The following is a 25,715-nucleotide window of genomic DNA, read 5'->3' on the forward strand; positions in this document are numbered from 1 at the left end:
GATTCTCACATTCTGGATGGATGGTCAACCTCTGACCCCCAGTTCTGTGTGTGATCCTCACATCCCTGATGGACGGTCACTCACTGAGCTCCCATTCTCTGTGTGTGATCCTCACATCTCGGACGACTGACCCACAGGTTTCCCTGAGGTGCTGCTTCCATACCTTGTCCATCTATAATTTCCACAGGAATGCTGGCTGGCCCAGAGCCCGCCTCAAAATATTTTCTTCTCGTGTCCACTATGGATTAGTCAAGTAATTTTCCTTCCCCCTTTCACCTGCATTCTTATCAGCCTATACTGAATGTACAGCACCCAGGTGGCAAGCATTGGGCTGCTAGTGGCAGGTCGGCAGTTCAAGCCCACAACCCGCTCTGCAGAGAACAGGTGAGGCAGTCTGCTGCCCTGAGGATTTCCAATCTCAGGAACCTGAAAGGACAGTTCTACTCTATCTTAGAGGGTCGTCGTCAGTCGGACTTGACTCAAGGAGGGTGGGTACACTGAGTTTAGAGCAGATTCAGTCCAGGAGCACAGCCCCCAATTACCTATGAACTTCTTGTTGCCAGGTACCATCCATATGGTATACTAGCTCATCATGACCTTATGCTAACGGAATGGAACCCTGCCCGGTCCTGCCCCAACCTCACAACTGTTGCTACACTGCTGCTGCCACTGTGCCAATCCATCTCATTGGGGGTCTGCCTCTTTTTCATTGACCCTCCGCTTTATGAAGCACAGTGCCCTTCTTTAGGGACTGGTCCCTCCTGATGATATGTCTGCAGTATGAGAGACAGAGTCAGGCCATCCTGGTTTCTAAGAAGCATTCTCACTGTACTTCTTCCAACACGGATTTATTTGTATTTTTGGCTGTCCATGGTACTTTTGGAGTTCTGGTGTGGTGCTGTGGGTTAATGAGCCAGACTGCAAAGCTGTTTGAACTGCAAGGTTGGCAGTTCAAGCTCACCAGCTGCTCCTTGGAAACCCTATACGGGGTTGCTATGGGTCGGAACTGACTCGACGGCACTTCACAACAACAACAACAATGGTACTTTTAATATTGTCCTGTAACACCATAATTCAAATGTATCAATTCTTCTATGGTCTTATTTATTCGCTGTCCAACTTTCACATACATACGAAGCTATTGAAAATGCCATGGTTTGGGTCAGGTGCACCTTTATCCTCAAGTTGTCAGCTTTACTCTTGAACACTTTAAAGAGGTCTTTGCGGCAGATTTGCCTAATACAATACATTGTTTGATTTCTTGACTGCTTCTTCCATGAGTATTGATGGTTGATCCAAGAAGAATGAAGTCCTTGACAACTTCAATTTTTTCTCCATTGATAAGAATGTTATTTATTGGTCCAGTGGTGAGGATTTTTGTTTTCTTGACATTGAGATGCAATCTATACTGAAGGCTGTGCTCTTTGCTCTTCATCAGTATTTAAGTCCTGTTTGCTTTCAGCAAGCAAAGTTATATCGTCTGCATATCGCAGGTTGTTAATGAGCCTTCCTCCAACCCTGTTGTCATGTTTTCTTCATGTTATACACCGTCTCGGATTATATGTTCAGCGTACAGATTGAAAACGTATGGTGAAAAAATACGACCCTGGCACACACCTTTCCTAATTTAAAACCATTCAGTGTTCAATTGTGCTGTTCCAACAACTGCCTCTTAGTCTCTGCACAGGTTCCTCAGGAGCACAGTGAAATGTTCCGGAGTAGTCCTTCTCCACAATGCTGTCCAGAGCCTGTCATGATCCACACAATCAAAAGCCTTTGCATAGTCAGTAAAGCACAAGGTAAACATCTTTCTAGTATTCTCTGCTTTCAGCCAAGCTCCATCCAACGTCTACATCCTCTTCTGAATCCATCTTGAACCCCTGGCAGTTCCCTATCAATGTGCTGTTGCAGACATTTTTGAATTATTGTTAGCAAAATTTTACTTTAACGTAATATTAATGATATTGTCTCATGGTTTCTGCATTCTGTTGGGTCACCTCTCTTTGAAATTGGCACAGATATGGATCTCTTCCAGTATGGATCTCTTCCAGTCAGTTGGCCAGGTAACTGTCTTCCACATTTCTTGGCAGAGATGAGTGAGTGTCTCCTGTGCTGCATCAGTTCATTGAAAGATTTCACTTTGTATTCCATCAATTCCTGGAGCCTTGTTCTTTGCCAATGCCTTCAAAGCATCACGGACTTCTTCCTTAAAGGTTATTGGCTCTTGATTGTATGCTACCTGTAGTAATGGTTGAACATCAGTTATGTGATAGTTTACATGGGAGAACATTAGCTTTACATTCATCCTATCTAATTTCGTTTCATTGCAATGATTACAAACTCCTGAGTGTGTCATCAAACCACCAAAGGGTACATCCGCAAGCCTGCCTCTTGGTCGTCAGCACACAGCCCCTCTCCCTCTCTAGGTCTATAGAGGCCCCAGCTGCTCCATCTCTCCACGTCATTGTCTCTGCCTCCTTCTCTGGCGTCACTGCTTCTCTGGGTAGGGTCCCGCACTTTGCTTTTCTCCCTTGATAGTTCCAGGGACCTCCACTCCTGGACTGCAAAATCTACCACTCCCCACCTTTTGTTACAAAACATCTAGCTTTACCTTTCCAACACTCACAGTCAGTTCTGATAGCAAACATTTACTATTGAACCACAAAAGTCTTATCCCCATCTCCTTTCATCAGACCCAACCAGACAGTTGGAAACACTCAGTGGAGAGTCTACCTTTCCCCGCACCCTCTGGAACTAAGTTCCCTATTGAAAACTTGAAAGCCAGTCACTTCATGCCTTTGTAGCCTCCCATTTTGAGTAGCCAATGTCTAAGTTCCCCATCCTTGTTGACCCTGTGTACCAAGGGGGTGGGAATGATCTTCACTGTAAATATTTGTTCTCTCCTTTGACCTACTGCATTAACAAGCATAGGTTAAGTTCATCAAATTGTAGTGGATTACTCTTTTTCTTTCCTCTTCTTTCTTCCTCAAGCCGAGTTCTGATCATCTAGCCTTTGAAGCCAGGTCAAGTGGGTACTATCTGCAAGTATGAGTGTTCTTGTGAATCTCCCCTTACTTCATTCATATCAACAGGATGCTTCACACTCCACTCTGGTCCTCCGTGGCCATGTCCCTGTCCCTGGGCCCAGGAGTCCCCAGGTCTCATCATACTGCTGGTGACCATTACTTTTTGATACAGTGACTGTGTGTTCCTTCCATCTTCTTTGATGCTTTCTTCATCATTCAGTATTTTGCCCATGGTATCCTTCAGTACTGCAAGTCGAGGCTTTAAATTTTGTCTTCCATTCCTTTCGCTTGAGAAATGCTGAGCGTGTTCTTCCCTTTTGGTTTTCTAACTCCAGATCTTTGCACATTTCGTTATAAGAGGTGACTTTGTCTTCTCGAGCTGCTCTTTGAAAGTTTCGAATCAGCTCTTTTACTTCCCCACTTCTTCCCTTTGCTTTAGTGTCTCTAACCTGAGGAGCCAGTTTCAGAGTTTCTTCTGACATCCATTTGGGCTTTTCCTTCTGTCTTGTCTCATTACTGACCTTTTGCTTTCTTCTGGTACGATGTTCTTCATGACCTTCACAGCTCTCCTGGTCTTGGGTCACTCATGTCTAATTCATCAAATCAGTTTCACATTTGCATCCAAGTCCAAAGATAGGTGACCCAATGGAATATGATAATTATTGAGCAAGGTTATTAATATAGGCGCCCTGGTACCAATGTATGGTAAGCACTGGGCTACTAGCTGCAAAGTCAGTAGTTCAAACCCACCAGCAGCTCCAGGGAGAAAGATGAGACTTTCTTCTCCTAGGAAGGTTTGCAAAAATAGAACCCTTTTACAAGGTTGCGATGAGTCTGAATCAACTCAACAGCAGGGGGTTTGGTTTGTAGTTTATCATGAATGTCACGTGCAGGTACGTTTTTGCTAAAGGTAATTCAGCAAATGTTGCAACAATACCTCAACAGGGGGCGGCCAGAAGTTCAAGCCATATTGAGAAAAAGGTGTGGATTGAGGGATATCATTGCTGACTTTAGATGGATCTTGACTGAAAGCAGAGAATATCAAAAAGATGTTGACTTGTGTCTGATTGACTACGCAAAGGCATTCGACTGTGTGACTCAAATAGCAAATAATGTATACCACTGCGAAGAGTGGGTATTGCAGAACACTTAATTGTGCTCATGTGGAACTCGTATATAGATCAAGAGGCAATAAAATCAAACAGAACAAGGGGGTCGCTGAGTGGTTTAAAAGCAGGAAAAGTGTGAGTCAGGGTTGTAGTTCTCGCAGTGTTTATTTGATCTGTATGCAGAGCAAATAATGGGAGAACTGGACAATATGAAGAAGAACGTGGCATCAGGATCAGAGGAAGTGCCATTAGCAAACTGTGATCTGCAGATAGTTAAGACTTTGTTGAAAATGAAGAGGACATGAAGCATTCACCGATGAAGATCCAAGACTATGGTCCTCAGTGTGGATTACAAGTAAATATAAAGAAAAGTAAAATTCTCCCAGCTGGATCGGTAAGCGATATCATGATCAACAGAGAAGTCTGAAGTCACCAGGGACTTCATTGTACTTGGATCCATAGTCAACACCCACAGAAGCAACAGTCAAGAAATAAACAGCATATTGCATTGAACAGATCTGCAAAAGACCGCTTTAAAGTGTTAAAAAGCAAAAATGTCACCTCGAGGACTAAGGTGCACCTGGCCCAGTCACCTCATGTGTGTGTGAAAGTTGGACAGTGAGTCAGGAAGACCCAAGAAAAATCCATGCATTTGAACAATGGTGTCGGCAAAAACTACTAACTACGCCTTGGATGACCAGAAGAAGGAATAAATCTGGCCTGGAAGAAGTACAGCCAGAATGTTCTTTGGAGGGGAGCGTGGTGAGAATTTAGACGTGCTGGCAGTCCCTAGGGAAGGGTATCATGTTTGATAAAACATAGGGTCAGTGAAAAAGAGGAAAATCTTCCATTGGACGCATTGACGCTGGCCGCAACACTGGCCTCCAACACAGAGATCATGAGGAGGACAGCGCAGGAGCTTGTGAACCTGCAGCATTTCCTTGTGAACCGGTTCACCTACAAACAAGTTCCTACATCTAAATTCAGCTAATCTGGTTTTCTGTTTCTAGGCTCCGTCTTCCCTGTCGTTGCGTGCTCAGATTCACTATTGCAGCCACTCTTTACACACTCTGAACCCCTTTCAGCCTACGAGGCTCGTCTTCCAGCACCGTGGTATTCATAGGGCATTTCCTGTGGGTCGCAAGGCCTCTCTTCCTAGTGTGTCTTAGGTCAGAAGTTCTGCTGACACCTCTCCACCGTGGGCACCAGCGCTGGTATTTCCAGCATCATGGCAACATGCAATTTGCTCAGTACGTCAGACTCACCGAGGGGTGGTGATTTGAGGACAGGTGGAAACTGAGCATCGTGAAGCCTCCAGTCTGTTCTAACACGGTGTATCTATTTCACCTTCCGTGTCATCTGACTCCCAGACCTGCACTAGGGCGTACGTTCCTGACACACCGTGAATTCATCGGAAAAGTCTGCATTTAATGTAGACAACCTGCATGATTCTTACCAAGAAGGATGTCTGCAAGGCAGCAAGAGGTCAGAAATCCAGGACAGTCAATATGGAACGGTGATAGCCCAAATCTACCGCCGGCCAGTCGGGTCCAAGTCACAGAAACCCTATAGGTCAGAGTAGAGCTGCCCCACGTGGTTTCCAAGGCTGTAAATGTAGATCGAAGCAAACTGCTGCGTGGTCTTTCTCCCACACACCCCACACCTAACCCTCCGTGTCCTTACCTCCTTCATCAGGTGATGGAAAGATCCTCTTTATTTGTTGAAACACACCTGTGCCTCTTGTTCTCCTCAGGACTTTGATTTTCCCGTTTCTGATTCGAGGCGGAAAACCAACGCCATTCATATCGTTCATATTGGCCTTCATATTCTGCACCTATAACGGCTACCTGCAGAGCAGGTACCTGAGCCAGTATGCCGAGTATGCTGATGACTGGCTGACTGACCCCCGCTTCCTGACCGGTGAGTGGTGTCACTGGGACCAGGTCTTGGGACAGTCAGCAAGCTGCCAGGCAGACAGCAGCAGCAAGGCCCAGCACCCCATCAAAGAGACATCCTGCTGTCCCCCCAAGGGCCCAGGTGACATACCTTTGTCCATTAATAACTGCGCTCTGCCATCAAGTGAATTCCGACCCATCATGACCCTGCAGGACAGAGCCCCAGAGGGTTTTCCAGGCCTCCTCGTTCTCCCCCAGAGCAGCTGGTGGGTTCGAGCCAACCTCCCAACAGCTAGCAGCCTAATGTGTCACCCACAGCAGCAGTAGGGTTCCTCCTAAACACAGACGACTAGGCCTGAGCAGATGGTGCTGGAGGCACTGACCCTCCCACACCACCTCTCTGCACCCTGAGAAAAAATGGGCGGACTCACACTTGTATGATTTACTGCACATTTGTGACTCCCTTGGGATTGTCTCATTTGCCCCAGTTCTAATATAACCTTGTTGAGGGGTAGAATTCTCGTCTTTGTGTGGGAGATCCGGGTTCCATTCCCAGCCAATGCATTTCACGCACAGCCCCCACCTACCTGCCAGGGGAGGCTTTCCTGTTGCCAGGATGCTGAATGGATTTTAGCAATTTTCAGACTAAGAGGAGGAAGAAAGGTCTGACAATCTTCAGAAAATCTGCCAGTGAAAACCCTCTGGGTGTCAGCAGCCCCATCCACTGCTAACCATGGGGATGGGACAGGGCCCAACTGTGCCTGGGGTCCCCCGAATCGGGGCCAACCCACCAGCATCTGATCACAACAGCAACACAACTTCCAGGGTCTGAGCAAGACTGAAAAGACAAAATCAATAATCAATATTATTTGCAAGTCCATTAAAAACATGCCATCTCGGAGTTCTTGTACTCATGTGTCAAAGTTCTGCCCTGTGTTTATTTAGTTTTTTCTGCTGTCATTCAAAAACCACAGCTCATTCCAAAGTAACTTTTGCCCACAGTAGCCATCAGAAGATTCTGAAATTGGTCCATTGAGTGATCGAGCATCCCCCTTGCTCTTGACCTGAAGCCCCACTCTACTTACTCTCTGTGCAAGAGTCTATCCTATGGGGAAAAAACAACTTTTGACTTAGAATTTGTTGTTGATGAAACCCTTTGACCTTTCTCAGCTAGCTCTTTTTTTCATGGATTATTGTTTCACTGCAAGAAGTGTAAAGAGTCTTGGTGGCTCTGTAGGGTAAGCCCTGGACTGTTGACCGCAAGCTTGGAAGTTCAAACCCCCAGCCTCTCTGTGGAAGACTGTCTGTCCCAGCATCACCTGGCAGCCTCAGAAACCCGTCACAAAGTCACTGTGCGTCGGAATCGACCCGAGGGCAGTGGCCTTCGGTTTTGTTTGTTTGTCCAGGAGCGGTGGTCCCCTGGCACCTGAGAACTGTACCAAAGGGAGGTTGGCTGAGAAAGCCTAGGGCCCTCTTCTGGCCCCAGGACCCTGTGGCTCCATGAACGGCAAGGCTAAGTGATTGTGTTTGCAAGGGGCCCAAGCATCTCTTCCATGTGTCTGCTTTGTGTGCACGGTGTTTTCGGGCAGCTCCACTGTCTAAACAACAGGAACAAGCTTGACTTGGCCTTTAGCCAGGAGCACTGGGGCCAAGAGTATGCACTCCGCAGAAGAGAAGAGGGGCCTGTGAGCGTGGGCAGCCTGCCCAGGGCCCGAGGCTGGTGGACAGCAGAGGAGGACATGAAGAAGAAAACCCGAAAATACAGATTTCAAGTACAGACTGTGGGTTCCCACATAGGCATCAATTCTCTGGTGAACTTTTTAGGAGGCTTCTGATCAATAAGAGGCACTTTGGTCTGTGAGCATAAGTGTCGCCTAAAGTCACTCTATGGGCAACACTGAGTCTGGGATAATATGTCCACATGGCCAGACCTTGTACGAAGAACTCCGAAGTTCTGGACAGTTCTCTACGATTTTATCAAGATTTCTGGGGTGGCGCTGTAGGATAAGCCCTGGGCTACTAACCACAAGGTTGGCGGTTCAAACTCACCAGCTGCTCCTTGGAAACCCTGTGTAGGGTTGTTATGAGTCAGAACCGACTCACTGGCACTAAAGAACAACAATGCCAAATTGAGACACACAGGCGATGATGGCTTGTGTTTCACTTCGTTTTCCGTCCGTGTATTATAGTTTTTGTGAGGAGACAAATAGCCCTCGGGGTCCTCAAGGGATTGGTTTCAGAATCACCCCCCATCCACCAATTCCCAAATCCTAAAATGCTCAAGTCCCTTATATAAGAGGGAGTCCTGGTGTGGCACTGCTGGCTAATGCACTAGACTGCAACGTTGGTTTGAACCGCAAGGCTGGCAGGTCAAACCCACTAGCCACTCTTTGAAAACCCTGTGCAGGGTCACTATGAATCGGAATAGGCTTAGTGGCATTTGACACCAACAATAACAACTCTTTACGCGGAGTCCAGGTGTGGGCTGTAGGTTAAGTACTGGACTGCTAAACCTCAAGGTCAGCAGTTGAAACCCACTAGCCACTCCTCAGACACTCTATGTTGTTGTTGTTGTTGTTGTTGTCAGGTGCCATCGAGTCGGAACTGACTCATAGCGACCCCATGCACAGCAGAACGAAACAATGTCCGATCCTGGGCCAACCTCACTACCGCTGCCACACTTGAGTCCATCAATGATGCCACCTGGCTGATCCATCTCGTTGGGGGTCTTCCTCTTTTTCTCTGACCCTCCACCTTACCCAGCATGACATCCTTCTCCAACGATTGTTTTCTCCGGACAAATGTCCAAAGTAGGAGAGACGAAGCTTAGCCATCCTGGCCTCCAAGGAGCACTCTGGCTGCTTGTTAAGTGCCTTCTAATCAGTTCCAGCTCATAGTGCTCCGATATAGGGTTTCCAAGGAGCGGCTGGTGAATTTGAACCGCCGACCTTGTGGCCCAGTGCTTTACCCCTATGAGTCGGAACAGACTGGATGGCTGTTAGGCACAACAACAACAGTATTTGCATTGAACCTACGCATCTCCTCTGGTTTCCTGGCAATCATCTCAGGGTCATGCCTGATACAGTGTGAATGCTACGAAAACAGCACCTTGGGGGGTCGCTTTGTCTTGTCTTCTTCCCTTGAGTATTTTTGATCCTCAATTGGTTGAACCCGTAGATGTGGAACTTGTGGAAACAGAGGACCAGTTGTACACAAACCATTTCTTGCAGTGATTGTGCTGTAACAGTGTGTCTGTGCAGGAGAAGGCTGAGACTTTGTGGTGGTCGTTTCGTGTCATTGAGTCAGTTCTGGCTCCTAGCAACCCTGTATAGGGTTTCCGAGGAGCAGCTGGTGGGTTTGAACCACTGACGTTGCAGTTAGCTGTCCAGTGCTGAGCCTACAGCACCATACCAGGACCCCTAATAATAGTATATATTGTTGTTGTTATGTGCCATGGAGTCGGTTTCGACTCATAGCGACCCTGCACAAGGTTTCCAAGGCTGTAAATCTTTACGGGAGCAGAAAGCTTCATCTTTCTCCCATGGAACAGCTGGTAGTTTCGAACTGCTGACCTTGCAGCTCGCAGGCCGATTTGTATATACTATGATAGCATAAAGAACTAAACCAAACACAAAAATAAAATTCTAACAAAGTGTTTGTCATATCAGTAAAAATGGTGAGTCTGAAAAATTTCATGCAAAGGTCTTCAAGGTTCCTAAACATGAAACTTGGTGTTTAGGTTCTGTAAGCCGAAGTGCTGGCTTTTCTCACCAGGACAAGCAATCAGGAGAGCCTGTCACCTAGAAGGAAGAGAGTGTCAGTATGGGATTTCCAGGACATGAAGCTTCTCTCAAACCTCAAATTGGAAGCCAGGCTACCCAGGATACAATCTGAGGCCCAGCTGAGCTACCTACCCCACTGTATGTTCCTGGCTCAATTCAGTAGCTTTTGAGAAGAATTGTAAAATTCTACTTGAACTATATAAGAAAATGAAAGCAGTTCACAATGGTGACATCCAAAGGAAGAAATCCTGAAACCACACTGCAGACCAGAAGGCCTTCCATGCCTTAGTTCTCACTGTAAAGCATGATCTAACGTTCCCAGGAGCATCCCTGGAAGAACCAAGGGACAGTTAAAGAACATCCCCCAAAAGGTACAGGTCTGTAACAATGAATTCAATGTCTCCGTTAAGTACTCTCAGATGTTCTTTGAAAGGCCTTGGAAGAATCCCGTCAATCTCTAGGTCTCAAACGGAGTTAATCCTTTTACAAAACAATACGTTGTTGTGTTGCTGACATTTCATGCCTGTCTCTTCCGGTTGGAATTGCTTGCAGTGATGCTAAGAAGTCTTCTATGATGAAAGGCTGTAGAGATGTGGTAGAATGGGGGAGACAGTACATCCAGGATGCTGATGGACATCCAGGGGAGCCAGCGAGGGTGCTGCAGCTCCCTCCCACCCCCACCCCAGGTGGGGGAGCTGCCCTAGGTTTGCTGGTTGATGCGCTGGCAGGAGACCAGGGCTGGAGGAAGTCAGAGGCATGTGTTTCTGAACAAGTTTTCAAAGAAAGATGAGAAGACGACCAAAGGTGAACTCCAGAGGCCTTCTGCTGCGGTTGTTAGTTGCACTCAAGTTGACTCGGACTCATGGAGACTTTACGCACAGCACAACAGGATGGCACGTCATGTGGTCCTGCACCGTCTTCATGACTGGTGATGTGTTTCAGTCCATTTTTGTGAAAGCTGTGTCCACCCCAACTCCTGGACACAGTGCCCGGTTAGAGCTTTCGGTCCTTCCCAACGACGCGTCCAAAGTGCAGCATCCCACGTCACTCCATCCTCTCTTCTGAGATGGATTGTAAGACCGATTCGTTCACCTAGACAGACAGGTGCTGGAATATCTCTTCTCGTCCTCTGTGAGGAAGACATGGTACCATACCCCAAACCGAACCACTGCCATGGGGAGATGCTGACTCCTCGCCTCCTGTAGGATAAAATAGACAGCCCCCGAGGCTCTCCAAGGCTGTGACTGAAAGGACGCAGATTGTCACGTCTTTCTCCTCCGTATCTTCAGAGGAGCAGCCGGTGAGCTCATACTTTAACCTGCCACCTCATCAGCTTGTGTTGAGCTGCGTGTGACAGACGAAGAGACCGTGGGGGCTGACTCACTGGTAAGGGGAGGGACATCCTTTCCTAGACAGAAGCCTTGTGCCAAATCGCTTAAACCGTGTCTCCAACCTCGCCAATCATGCTACCATCCTTTTTCCTGACCATCAAATAAGTAGCAAGAGTCTCGAATGGTTTGGATAGTTTATTAGTCTTGTTGCAAAAGCAAAGCCCAATCTCGCCCACCTGCCAGCAGGGTTTCTGATCTGTGTCCTTCCAGATGTTGTTGTTATGTGCCATCAAGCCAGTTCTGAATCAGAGACCCTGCATAGGGTTTCTGAGAGACCGGCTGGTGGGTGTGGACTGCCGACCTTGTGAGCAGTTAGTGAGGTTAGCTGTATAGCGCTTGTCTTACCCTACAGCGCCACACCAGGGCTCAACTTTCCAAATGTTGCTGTTACGTGCCATCAACTTAATTCCAATTCACAGTGACCCTGTATAGGGCTTCCAAAGGGCAGCTGGTAGGTTTGAACCACCGACCTTGTGGTTTGCAGTCCATTACCACAGCAGGAGACTTCACCTCTCCAAAAGAGGAGCAAACAGTAGTTGTTGGGTGATTTTCATCACCAGTGGCAGCAGGTGGGTGGTCCTCAGATTTACAACAGGAAGTATTACAACAGCACTGCCCAGTCGGGTCTGAGTTCTTCAGTGCCGCGGTTCATTGACCAGAGTGGTTGTGTGTCTTCTCTTGTAGGTCTCGCCATGTGGTTAGCAGGTATGCTGATAAACCTCCACTCAGATCACATCTTGAGGAATCTCAGGAAGCCGGGGGAGACCGGATACAAAATACCCAGAGGTGTGTACAGAAAGTACGACTTCATTTCAGGTTGACAACGCACAGTGTCTTGTGGCTTTGGTGCTGGGTCCAGGACTGACTAGCTGCCAGCTTTCCTTGTGAATCATGGCGATTACCAGCAGTTTGGTCTCACTGGTGTTTTGTGAGACTAGCCAAAAAACCAATTCTGGCCCCAGCTCTCCCTTCCCTTCCGTCCAGAAAACACCCACTGCCGTTGAATAGGTTCCAACTCACAGCAACCCTGTAAGACAGAGAACTGTTTCACAGTATTTCCACAGACTGTCATTATTTACATGATCAGCAAGTCTCATGTGTCTCCTGCAGAGCGGCTGGTGGGTTTGAACCGCCGACTTTGTGATGTTATCAAGCCCAATGCTTAGCCCACTGTACCACCACAACCAAAAGCAGACTGCCATGAATCAGTCCCAATCTACTGCGGCCCTCTGTGGGGTTTCACAGGCTCTTAGTCTCCATGGATGCAGAAGCCTCATTTTTACTACTGCAGAGCGGCTGGTGGATTTGAACCACCGATCTTGTGAGCAGCCCATTGCTTAGTCCACAGTGCCACCAGGGCTCCTTCATTCAGACCCACTGAACGGTCATTCGGCAGAAAGGGCCCCCCTTTCTATCTTTGTTTGAGGAGAAGACTTGATGGCTTATGAGGAGTGTTTAGGACTTGGTTTCAGGCAGCCTGCTGATCCCTCAACTGCTTCTGTCTCTGCAAACAGTGTAAAATCTTGGAGGAAATTCTTTCAGACAAACATCTGTTTCATTATTACACTCAAAAGAGAACCAGGAAGTTTATCCAGAGCAAGATGGCAATGAGTTCTAGAAGCCAAAGAGCATCGAGCGAGAATTTGTCATCCCAGATGCCCCCCATCATCCAGGCTTACACCCTTGGTGGAGTGACAAGTCACAAGTCACGTCCTGTACTCACCCCACCCCACCCCCATGCTCTCAGGGTGGCAGGCACTGATGCAGAAAGCAAGCCCATGTCCACTGTAGGAAGCTGCCTTCACCTAAGATCCCCGAGAATGATGGAGTTAGAGCCCCACTGAGAAGTTAGGAAACCCATGAGGAAACTTGAAAGACCCTAGTTTTAATACTACAGTTAGTTGTTGTTGTCAGGTGCCATCAAGTCGGTACCGACTCATAGCGACCCTCTGCACAACAGAATGAAACACTGCCTGGTCCTGAGCCAACCTCACTGTTGTTGCCATGCTTGAGCCCACCGATGCTGCCACTTGGCCAATCCATCTCACTGGGGGTCTTCCTCTTTTTCTCTGACCCTCCACCTTACCAAACATGATATCCTTCTCCAGAGAGTGGTCCCTCCTGATAATATGTCCAAAGTATGAGAGATGAAGTGTGACCATCCTGGCCTCCAAGGAGCACTCTGGCTGCACTTCTTCCAACACAGACCTGTTGGTTCTTTTTGGCAACCCAGGGCACTTTCACTATTCTCCTCCAACACCATAATTCAAATGCATCAATTCTTTTACAGTCTTCCTTATTCACTGTCCAGCTTTCACATGCATATGAGGTTACTGACAATACCACGGCTTGGGTACCATGTTGTTGTTGTTAAGTGCCATTGAGTCAGTTCCGACCCATAGCGACCCTGTATAGGGTTTCCGAGGAGCATCTGGTAAGCTTTAACTGCCAACTTTGCAGTTCAAACAGTTTTATAGTCTGGTGCATTAACCCACAGCACCACACCGAGTCCTCAAAATGTCATTAAATACAGAAGGGGGCCCTGAGACTATCACTTGTACTCACCCTTCAGGTCTGGAAATGAACTCACCCCATGGCTCAGTTGTCAGCCAAACGCTATACACGTCTATGACGTGAACAATAACTCTAGTGAGGTACACACACCTCTGGACAGATGGTCACTGAGATCCAAAGGGCAGCGTTCAGCCAAGGACAAAGCTCAGAAGGGTTAGGGAAGAAGGTGGCAGGAAACAGGAAGTGGGGTGAGTGATGGTCCCTTGTGGGGATTGCAGTTGATGAATGAAACAAAATGTGGATGCGCCGTTGAATGGAAAACTGATTCACAATAAAAAGGGGAACTTGAAGGAAAAGGGGGTTGAAATTACAAGGCAAGAAGTGAGATGCTATACCATGGCTAAGACGGCATCTAAAGAGAAGAATCCCAGGAAATGAAGCTGAAAATTTCAGGGAGCTGCTACACCTGACATCACTTCGTTTGCTGTCAAACCCTATCAGGAGAATTACAACAAAAGCAAGCAAACGACCAGAACACTGATACACCCCACTGAAATGTAAGGGGACTTCGCTCATGGAAACCTGGACTTGAAACACAGTGGAATTTCTCCAAGAAGCCCCCTCAAAGATTGTGGCACCCAGAACCCAGAATTAGTGGACCTCTCCTCTGGAAGCCACAGTGGTTCCATCAGTGTGGTGGGGAAGAAAGAAAGCTGGCAGAGTCTCAAACCCAGCTCCTGAGAGTCCTGGGGAACCTCGCCTGGGTATGTGGCAGGCGGCTAGAGTGCACCATGAGCACTGGATGAAAGGACCTTCTTTCTCTGGAGGGTGCAGTCTCATGTCGGAACATACAGCTTGGAGGGTGGAGGGGACACAAAGGCTGTGGACTGCCCCTGCCCCCCTGTCTCACCCCTCTTGTGTGGAGAACAGTGTGATTCCTAAAGGCAGGAGGAGGAGAGCCTGCCCTGAGCTTGGCCAAGGAGGGGCAGGATGGAAAAATGGACCACCAAGGTGGCAGGCTCACCACAGCACCCCTTTTAAGATGGGTGGTCCTATGACAGGGGCCCTCCTGAGCCAGACTGATACCTGGAGAGAGGGCAGCCTGAGGGGCCACCCAGGAAAGAGACACCCACCAGAGCTCAGAGCACTGATGCCAGGAAACCGCATCTCTCTTCCCGACGGTTGTGGCTATTCATGGTTTTATTGCTTGGCAATGTGTTGTCCTGAAGTGTACTGCAGTAAATTGCTAAACGTGGCCCATCTAGCCCTGGTCCTCTATTTGGTGATGTGTTGTGAATCCTAGCCTCTATGACTGACAGTACATTGCACCTCAATGTAAAGAAAACAAAAATCCTCACCACTGGACAAATAAAAAGAATCCATATCAATGGAGAAAAGACTGACATTGTCAAAGACTTCAGATCAACCATCAACACTCATGAAAGCAGCAGTCAAGAAATCAAATGACATATTGCATTAGGCAAATCTGCTGCACAAGTGTTGAAGAGCAAAGATGTCAGCTTGAGGACTAAGGTGCACCCGACCCAAGCCATGGTATTTTCAATAACCTCATATGCATGTGAAAGCTGGACAGTGAATAAGGAAGACCGTAGAAGAATTGATGCTTTTGAGTGATGGCGATGGAGGAGAATATTGAAAGTGCCATGGTCTGCTAGAAGAACAAACAAATCTATGGTGGAAGAAATACAACTGGAGTGCTCCTTGGAGGTCAGGATGGCAAGACTTTGTCTCTCGTACTTCGGACATACTGTCAGGAGGGACCAGTCGTTGGAGGACATCATGTTAAGTGGAGAGTCAGAGAAAAAGGAAGACCCCCAACGAGATGGATTGGCACAGTGGCAGCAGCAATGGGCTCAAACTTAACTATAATTGTGAGGTTGGCCGAGGACCGGGCAGTGTTTTCGTTCTGTTGTGCATACGGTCGCTATGAGTAGGAATTGATGACACCTAACAACAACAACATGACTGTGGACCTGTTTTGGAGTGTGTTGTCTGTTATGGTAACGAGGCAGGATCAGGGTGGTATGCATGTTGAGTCTTACTAGAGGGTGTGATTCAAGTCACCTCCCTTACCCCAGGTGCCCCCCCTTCACACCTTTGTACTTCTCAAGTAAGGAGAGTTCCCTATGCGATTGGTCTGCATCCAATATACAGAAATGTGCTGAGAAAACTCTTGTCTTGCTCTGGATCCGGCTTCTGGCTCATCATCACCTGACCTGCACTTCTTGGGACTTGAGCCAGCAGCCTGCCGTCGGACAGACTTGCCAGGTCCCAGAGCCCTGTGAGTCAGCAGCCACTGACCCTCCTGCTGGAGTTCCTCAAACCCCTGCAGCCACATGGGCTGGCAGAGCCCTTCAGGATGACATCTGGCTCCTGAATTTGGGACTGGTCGGCCTCCACAACCACATGAGTCATTTCTTCCATGGTCCAGGCGTTCTGGGAGATGTTGTAACAAAGCCAAATTCGGCAACCCAGAGACTCGGAGGGAGAGCACTGAGGGGACAAGGAGGAGCTAATGTCAGAGAAGGTGCTATGCTGCTGCAGTTTGGAAAAAGTGGGTGTTTGGGGGCCCTCCAACATCTGCCTCATAGGGATCAGTTTTGTACGTGAAGTGAGCCACCTCCATGCCGAGGGGACATGTTGGAGTTGTAGCAGACTGGCTTCTTGGGGCTTTTGTGAATCCTTCCAGGCATGCTAGCCCACCTGTGTGACCCAGCTGCAGTGTGCTCTGCAGACCGGAGGGGAGTCACTGAGACAGAGTGGAAAGGACCCACTATCCTGAGTCCCCTGACCTTGCCTGAGGCCACATGCCTTCCCGATGAAGCACGACTGGCCAGGTTCCCTCTATGGCCCTAACATTGGGCCCCAGCCAGCACCTGAGTGCACGAGTTCTTTCTCAGGTGTCATCCTAATGACGGACAGACAGGTGTAGAGGACAGTGGCACTCATGTGAAACTGAAGAAGCTTTGCTGTCGGAGGGGAGGCCAGTCTGCGTGCTCCAGTGCGCATCCTCAAAGAGTTTCACCAGCCACATGTTGTCTGACTCCGGTACAGCATGCACACGGGGCACAGCAGTGTCAAGTAACATCTGTGGGCACCACCAGGCTCACTCAGAGTAGAGCTCGGCCGTGGACTCCAACCACTCCCTTTCTTTCTGGGAAGCAAAGAGGCTGGACTCTCGTCTTGTTTGGTCACGTGTGTCTGTACGCTGGCCTGTGGCACTTGTTGGAACAGGTGTTGGACTTAGGGTATGATCACTCCGCTTTCCACTCTACAGCGTGTTCGTGGTGTGGCACGCAGGGCCAGTGGACCCTAGAGCAGATGATGCGTGGCCTCTGTGGGACATCCCCAGTGGGTCCCTCTTTCACCCCATGGAGAAGATAGATCCCAGACTTACGCTGACATCCAAGGACCTACCTTGTGTCGTCCCCTCTGTCCAGACCCTGAGGACCTTTGCTGTGGCCCCTCCGGCTCAGAGACCCATCCCTCAGTTCCTGCTGGCCCCACCCTCATTTCTCAGTGAGAGCCATTCTGGATGCCTCAGGGCCTGGGGCTGCCCTCGGTGCCTGCCCCACACAGCTCAGCACCCCAGCTTGTACTGCATGCACACTGCCCATGTTGATTATTGCTCCTGTCCTGTTGATTCCAACTCCTGCTGATCCATCCCGTGTGTCAGAGTAGAACAGTTCCATCGGCCCTCCAAGGCGCTGACCTTTCCAAAGCACATCGCCATGGCCTATCTTTCCTGAGACTCCTCTGGGTGGGTTTGAACCACCAACCTCTCAGCTACCAGTCAAGCACTTAACCTTCTGTGCCACCCAGGGAGCCTCTTCTTGATGATCCTGCAGTTACTGTTGGTGAGATGGGGGAGGTTCCCAGGTGAGAAGGGGCTGCAGGTAAGGTATGATACACGAATGGTTCTGTTTGGAAATGGACACTGGCTTCCAGTGCTGGCCCAGCGCTCAGTGAGAGTCCATGAACTCGGTCCACTGTTCTCTATGTTTGCTTAGGCTTGGTGGCTCTGTCCATTAACCAGTGAGGCGGCATGTGGGGCCTGTCTGGTTAGATTGATAGTGTGTGCTGACCTAGATACATAGGTGAGAGGAAGCCACACTGGCAAATAGCCAGCCCTATCATATTGGCTGTGCCATGCCAATCCAAATTCTGCCAGGCTTCTCTTTTCTCTGAATTAAATTGATGTTCCCCAAGCAAGTATGAGTAGACTTCAAGGGATTCATGGCGAAATTCCATTCTCTTTCAATTCCATTGTTCCATGAACTTTCTGAAGCCCCCTGGGATTGCGTCCCTTCTCTTGGGCCACCATGTTGTGGTAAGCACTCTGCTATGCTCCGTGTCTCTCCTAGGAGGCTTGTTTGAATACGTGACTGCCGCCAACTACTTTGGGGAGCTGGTGGAGTGGTGTGGCTATGCGCTGGCCAGCTGGTCTCTCCAAGGGGGTGCCTTCGCATTCTTCACATTTTGTGTCTTATTCTCCCGAGCACAGCAGCATCACCGGTAAGTTTTCAGGAGCCTGTCAGCATCTGTCACTTGCTCTCTGGCTTTATTGTCATAGTTTGCTTCCGGGTTAGGGTAGAAGCTGGTATGAACTGGAGTAGCTGAATCCATGTAAGTCATGCTTTAGTGAAACCAGCGCAAGACAAACAGACACCAGCAGAACCTCCAGCTGTAAGGAAGCATTGTGGACGGGGCAGTGGGGATCCTGAGAGGGAAGCCACATTCTCCATGTGGGAGACCCGGCTGGTACACTTCATGTGCACCCACCACCTGTAGGTCAGAGGTGGTCTGCGTGTGCCAGATGCTGAACAGGTGTCAGCAGCTGCCAGACTATGGTGGATGAGGAAGGAAGGCCTGAAGATCAACACTCCCATAAAGCAGCCAATGAAAACAGTCCAGTCCACCATGGATCCTGAGGCAGTTTCCTTCCTCAGAGAGATCTCCACAAGGAAGCATCAGGCACGTGTGAGCACCGTCAATCTCCCGACCTCATTCTCCACCACTTTGGATTTAAGCTGTTCAACCCAAGGGTCAAGGTCTACATCAAGTAGAGACTCACAGTGTGAATTGGAACAGTTGGATGGAATTGACATTCCATATCCATGGAATCCTGCCGTTCCTAGAAGCCCTGGAGAGGGAGGGATGTGGTAGCATCAGACTGCTCCTCACAACAAACCACATTTGCTCATAAGCTCTTGAGCCGCCGGTGAAATGGCCCCAGCGTTGTGCCTTGAGTTCCTGACAGGTGGCCCCCAGTCTTTTATTAGATCCGCAACAGGGATCCTTTCAGCCAGTAAACTAAAAAAAAAAACAAAAAAAAAAACTCAAAAGATGTTGGGGCTGAGGTGAACTTGAGAGTAAAGGGCATCAGGGCCGAGGTGAGCTTGGGAACAAAGAGCATCAGGGCCGAGGTGAGCTTGGGAATAGAAGGCATCAGGGCTGAGGTGAGCTTGGGAGCGTCTTTCTAATCCAGTAGATGAAGACTCGGAGCTAAAGGACCAAAGCCAGGCGGAAGGGCTGTCTGTGTCAGGAGTGAGAGACCTGCGTCCCTCTTGGCTATCTGGATGCCCCTCAGGGCTGCGCCTGTTTGGTTTCTTCATAGTCCCCTATGACAGCCAACTCTGTGACACGTTATTCTGGTAGGTATTAGCACATGTGACTCATGCTCTCCAGCACCGTTCACTCAGATGCCTGTGCACCCCGAGGGTGACATCATCCTGCTGCCTGGAGCGCACCATCCCCTTTAGTCAGGACAGAGATGAAACACTCAACGAAGGCCCGCTGGAGAGCATGGAGAACCAAGTGCCCACTGCTCAGTGTCAAAAGGCCAGCTCTGTCTCCTGCTTGGCCTCCTGCTTACAGACGCAGACAGCTGCTTTGGGAGGTGATGAAGGATGGAGGTGGCAGGGAACTGGGTTTTCTTGAGACTCCCTTTGCCAGCAAGCATGGTATGTGGCCAGTGAGGAGGGACGGAGAGTCACAGCCAGGACCTGTCCACGGGCTAGAGCCATCCCAGGAATCACCTGGTGGAAAGGGGCACTGGAGGCAAGGAGCCTCCAGGGAGGTGGGGGGCCAGTCTTTCTGTCACATGAAGTCAACGGGTCACTTGTGGGGTCCCTGAAGACCTAGGTTTCTACTCTGTCAGATGAAGCTATTAAACTAGAGACTTCCCCATGCCTTAGGCCACTATAGGTGAAGCACTTCTTCAGAGCCAGCAAGTTGTACTCTCCCAACAGGGCTGGGGGAGGAGATTCGGCTCAGCTTTGGACTACAAACACTGAATAAACCAAAGAAGCTGACCCAATGCCATCCAGCCAACTCCAACTCACGGTGACCCTAAGGCCGTCAGGTTTCCCAGGTGACTGCCTCATCGTTCCCCGTGGAGCAGCTGGTAGGTTCAAACCACCGACCTTTCAGTGTTAGCAGCTGAGCACTTAACCACAGTGCCACCAAAGCCCAGCCATCAAGTGGATTCCTACTCAGGGGCCCTATGGGGCAGGGCAGAAGTGCCCTGTGGGGTTTCTGTAAATCTTTATAGGAGCAGATTGTCCTGCACAGTGGCTACTGGACACTTAGTCAGTGTGCCATCAGGCCAGAGTGGACTAACTCTTTAGGGGAGCAGATAGGTTCCTCTTTCTCCTGTACAGCAGCAGGCTTCCAACTGTTGACCGTGCAGCTTAGCAGGCCAATGCCTAATTCACATCATCATTGGGGCGCCTTATACATAACAGAGTCCTGGAAACAATGACACCAAGCTGGAGGTACCAAAGGCATGACCCCAAGCCCTGTGTGCCCCACACCCGCCACCCATCCAGTGCCGGCCTCAGCACCAAACAAGCCTGTGCGGAGCCATCCCATCTTCCAGGGAAAAGGTTGTTCCTCTACATTCCTTACAGAGTGATTATCAGCATTTCTCCTGATGATACTAAACATCATGAAGAAAATTTGGTGACAGCATGAAACAGAGATTCCCCACACACCCACACACCCACAATAAGGCAACACTGATATTTTCCAAAATGAATTCAAAGGACCATTCAACAGGAAAATCCAAGTTTGCTGTAGGGCTACTTATTCTGGGCATCAGAATATGATGCACGTAGAAACCAAAGACAGGGCTCTGATGCTGGGGACCCGAAGCCATCCTTTGTAGAAGGATCAGGGGTTCAAAGGACTCTTGGTCAGCCGCCGGCCATTTAAATGTCACCTTACAAAGTGGGACTCACCTTGGACAAAACCCAGACTACTGTGTCTTTCTCCACTAATAATACAGGGAGCCCACTGCGACTCCACTGGAAAGCAAGCCTTGTGTTGTAACTGGTGGAAAAGCGTGCTCCGGAAACAGAGCTTCAGCACATGGAATATACGCTCTGTGACGAGTGGCGGCCAGGTGTTTCTATCCAGACCTTCATGCAGGTCATGAGGCCAGCGCTGGCACTTAGGAACAGGCATTCTCTTCGAGGTCAGGGCTGCTTCTTTCCCAGCGCCACGCAGAGAAGGTGCACATCGGAAATTAAAACTGACCACAGCGCCTCCCTGTTGGTTAAGTGTAATGTGACTTAAGAATTGAACTCAGTGTGCCTTCAAGACACCGTGGTTGAAGGTGCAATGGTCACAGGTTCTAAATGAATAATAAAGATACACAGAATGTACTTACGGGATGCCTCCTTGCTCTCCCAGCCCTCCTAGCCTCAGACTGGAAGACTTACATATAAGCCTTGTATGTAGGTGCTTTGAAGCGGGCTGCTCAGTACTTCAGAAGGATTGTTATTCAAGAAATGTGGGGAACCGAAGGACCATGCAAATCACAGCCTCCATGACACTAGAAAAGCTAGATGATGCCCAGCACTACCAACTGCTCTGAAAAGGGATCCCAACAGAGTCTCTTGGATTGAGTGGGAGAAAAGTCATAAGAAAAACAAGATAGAGACTGGTGGAGCCCTGAAACCACGGCCCTCAGACCCCCTCCCATACTCCCCACCCCCACCCCAACTCTACCTTTAGCCAAACAACAGATAGCTCCAGGGAGGTCCCTTCTTCTCCTCCCAGCAGTCAGCCACAGCACACAGAGCTAAGGGACAGCCTGTGTCAGAAAGAAAGCCTGGAAGGCAGGAAGGGATAGGGAACAGCAAACAGGGGAAACAGGAAGAGTGCTATTACACTGTAGGCATTGCAGTTCATGTCACAGAGCAAAGCGTGTGGGAGAAGGCAAATACCAAACCAGTTCGCTCTCAACTTTCACCCAAATTCACAGTAAAATGTTTCTAAAATCAAAAGGAAATCTGGGGATACTGCACAGGACAGCGCAGTGTGTCATTGTACATGGCGTTGGCATGGGTCAGAACCAACTAGATGACACCAAGCACCCACAATGCGCTGTTTGTGATGGGGCTCGGGAGATCTTTTGGATTTCACCCACTGTACAGTTTATGTAGTGACAACAAGCAAAGCATGGATTACGCCACCAAAAATCCTCACCCCCAGGCCAATAATAAGCAATAACATGATAAACAAAGAAAAAACTTGAAGTTGTTAACCACTGCATTCCACTTGGATAAGCAATAATCGCCCATGCAAGGAACAGACAAGAAAGCAAACGATGTATTTATTGTGTTGGGCATATCTGCAGTGAGAGACCTCTTCGGAATTCTCAAAAGCGGAGATGCCTCTTCGATGATTCACATGCACCTGGCCCAAACCACGTCTTCTAGGTCCCCTCATATGCATCTGAACCCTAGGCAGTGGGACAAGAAAGTAATGAGGCAATGAGGCATTTGAATTATGATGTCAGCAAAGACTGTTGAAGACACTGTGGACCACCCGTGGAGTGAGTAAGTCAGTCTCTGAAGGAACACAGAATCTTCTTTAGAACCATAGGTGATGAGGCTTTGGCTCTCTTACCTTGGACACATCATGAGGAAAGACCAACCTCTAGAAAAGGACATCCTGTTTGGTGAAGTAGAGGTCAGAGAAAACGAGGGACACCTTCACGAGACGCAAGGACTCAATTACCCCAACTGTGGACTCAGCGATCACAAAGAGGCTGCCGGATGAAGAGTTTCATCTCATCTAAATGGGTCTGGTAAAAAGAGATGGGGATAAGATTCTTATGATTCAGTAGTGAATAATTCTTAACATGACTAATTGTGACTGTCACAACTATAAACGTAGAAGTTTTGTAAAAAAACAAACGGGTGAGTTGTTAATCTTACAATCCAGGAACAGAGAACTCTAGGACCATCAAGGGAGAAGAGCACAAGTGGAATGCAGGACCTTATCCAGAGAAGCAGCAATGCCAGAGATAGAGGCAGAGATGGCGACATAGAGAAGGGGGAGTGGCTGAGGACTCTAGATTCCTGGAAAGAGAGGGATTGAGAGTTGGTGGCCAGGAGGCAGGCTTGCAGAATGTACCCTTTGGTGGTGTAAATTATTGTATATGCCTGAGTGTTAAAAAAAAAAAAAAAAAAAGGAGCAAAAGTGAATAGAGAGAAATACTGTTAACTGATGGTATGTGTAAGGGATTATAATCATTGTAATGAAACAAAGTATATGATTTGTTGAATGTAAAACTAATCATCTACGCTGTAAACTTTCACTCAATTCACTACACAATAAAAACTTAAAAAACAAAAAGATGCTGTAGGACCAGACATTTCCTTCTGTTATGCACAAGATCTCCGTGAGTCAGAGACAACCAAACAAGACTAGGCAGAGCTGTGGTGGGACTGTGTTTCCAGCTCCCATGGGACGTTTCTAGGAGAGAGAAGCTTGCCCCATCTCCCTTTCCACAGTGTCCAGCCCCATGGACCCCAGGGAAGTTCCTGGTTGGATTTTCATAGTGGAGCCCTGGGTCCCTAGCAGTCCTAGAAAAGCTTCCAATAACCAACAAGGCATTGCATGAGCCAGGAGCTGCCGTTAGTCCTGTGACACACTGGATCTCACGGACCACTCATGGCCACCACCGGAGAAACGATGCTCTGGTCTACACAGCCCCACACGGAGCTTGGCCCTGGGACGCTTTAACTGAAGCCTTCTGCAGGGAGGGGAGCTCCAATCAGGTGACGTTTTTGATGTACACACAGAACATTAGTGGATACATATTTTGGGTTTGTGGGGGGACAGTACTAAGCGCACCCCAAATCTGCAGAGTACTGTGTGTGGACTGTGGAGTCAGCCAGTAGCTGATTGCTCTCCACCAAGGTTTTTGGTCTTCTGTGCCCATGGACACCCCAGGCAATGAGGCCACGTCAGGTTTTTTCCAGGTTGATAACCAGCTGCCGGTGAGCCAATTACAACTCATGGTGACCTTGTGTGCACCTAGGGTTTCCAGTGGCTGATATTTTACAACTCCAAGTTGGTAGGAAACCCTCACTCAGGGCTGTATGTGGAGCACCTCACAGACTCTGGTCTGGACCAATTGTCCTCTGGGGACTGAAGAACACTCAGACCTCCAGAAGAAGATAGTTAAAGCATACCTGCTTGGTCCCCCCTTTTTATCCTAATCTGGCATCCTTGCCCCTGCCATCCGGAAATTTCTCTCCTCAAGATGCTAGTCAGCATCTTACCACACACCAGTCATTTTCCCTACATCACACTCAGTCACTTAAACCTGAAACAAAGTTACACTGTGTGTCTGCAATGAGGGACTCCATAACCCAATGTATTTACTTACTCCTGAAACAAAGTTACACTGTGTGTCTGAAATGAGGGACTCAGTAACCAAATGTATTTACTTACTCCTGAAACAGACAAAGTTACACTATGTGTCTGAAATGTAGACTCTCTAACCAGATGTATTTACTTACTCCTAAAACAGACAAAGTTACACTAGTTGTCTGAAATGTACTCTGTAGCCACATGTATTTACTTATTCCTGAAACAGACAAAGTTACATTGGTGGTGGTGATGGTGGTTATGTGCCACGGAGTTGGTTCCAACTCAAAGCAACCCTGTACAAGGTTTCCGAGGCTGTAAATATTTATGGGAGTAGAAAGCCTCATCTTTCTCCCGCGGAACAGCTGGTAGTTTCGAACTGCTGACCATAAGGTTTGCAGCCCAATTCGTAACCACCATGCTACCAGGTGTCTGAAGTGTAGACTCTGTAACCAGATGTATTTACTTACTCCTGAAACAGACAAAGTTACACTGTGTGTGTGAAATGCAGGAGCGTGGTGACTCTGTACAATGAGCACTGGACTGTGGACCACGAGATTAATGGTTCAAGTCTACCAGCCGCTCTGTGGAGAAAGATGAAACTTTGTGCTTCTGCAAAGATGTACAGCCTCGGAAACCCTATAGATAGAGGGTCGCTATGAGTCAGAACCAACTTGAGTGCACTTAACAACATCTGGAATGCAGAAGTCTTGATTACAACTTAAAAAAAATTGTCTTGTATGTTAGCAAGATTAATTAAATGTAATGTTGCATTAAATTAATTTCAACAATTGCTGTTTAATACTCGTGTTTAAGTCATAAAGATTGTTTCCCTTTTTAAAATGTTCTTCTCTCCTTGTTGTAGGTGGTACCTTAGGAAGTTTGAAGATTATCCAAAGTCCAGGAAAATGCTGTTTCCATTTTTATGTTAAGTTCGTAGTCAGTGAAGTTGTTTTAGGCCTGAAGATTTTCCATGATTCCTCTGTAGGGACAGTTATAAATGAATTTGCTTTGTATCATTCTTCCGGGCATGTCATCTTTGTTCAAATTTGCTCTATGAAGTTTTTAAAACCCCTAGTAAATGTGTGGGAGTCCTGGTGTGGCGCTGTGGGCTAATGCGTCAGACTGCAAAGTCATTTGAACTGCAAGGTCGGTGGTTGAAGAGCACCAGCTTCTTCTTGGAAGGAATCAACTCGACGGCACTCAACAACCGCAACAACAGTAAATGTGTGAGCTAATGGAAAATGAATCAAACACTGCTAATGCAGGCAGAATGATGCTGAGGCAAGGGACAACCAACACTGGCTGG

At 48.3% G+C, this 25,715-nt stretch overlaps 1 protein-coding gene across 1 annotated transcript in view; it reads left to right on the forward strand.

The window, feature by feature from the left end:
- Positions 1–25,338, forward strand: part of SRD5A1 (steroid-5-alpha-reductase, alpha polypeptide 1 (3-oxo-5 alpha-steroid delta 4-dehydrogenase alpha 1)) — a 45,413-nt gene extending 20,075 nt beyond the window's left edge. Inside the window, exons 2-5 of the mRNA XM_006874969.1 lie at positions 5,889–6,055; positions 11,888–11,989; positions 18,103–18,253; positions 25,272–25,338. Of these exons, the coding sequence (XP_006875031.1) occupies positions 5,889–6,055; positions 11,888–11,989; positions 18,103–18,253; positions 25,272–25,338 (487 nt within the window). The remainder of the gene's footprint in view (positions 1–5,888; positions 6,056–11,887; positions 11,990–18,102; positions 18,254–25,271) is intronic.
- The last annotated feature ends 377 nt before the right edge of the window (positions 25,339–25,715 follow it).

The sequence above is a fragment of the Chrysochloris asiatica genome, unplaced genomic scaffold (assembly GCF_000296735.1).
Source record: "Chrysochloris asiatica unplaced genomic scaffold, ChrAsi1.0 scaffold00307, whole genome shotgun sequence".
Taxonomy (NCBI): Eukaryota; Metazoa; Chordata; class Mammalia; order Afrosoricida; family Chrysochloridae; genus Chrysochloris; species Chrysochloris asiatica.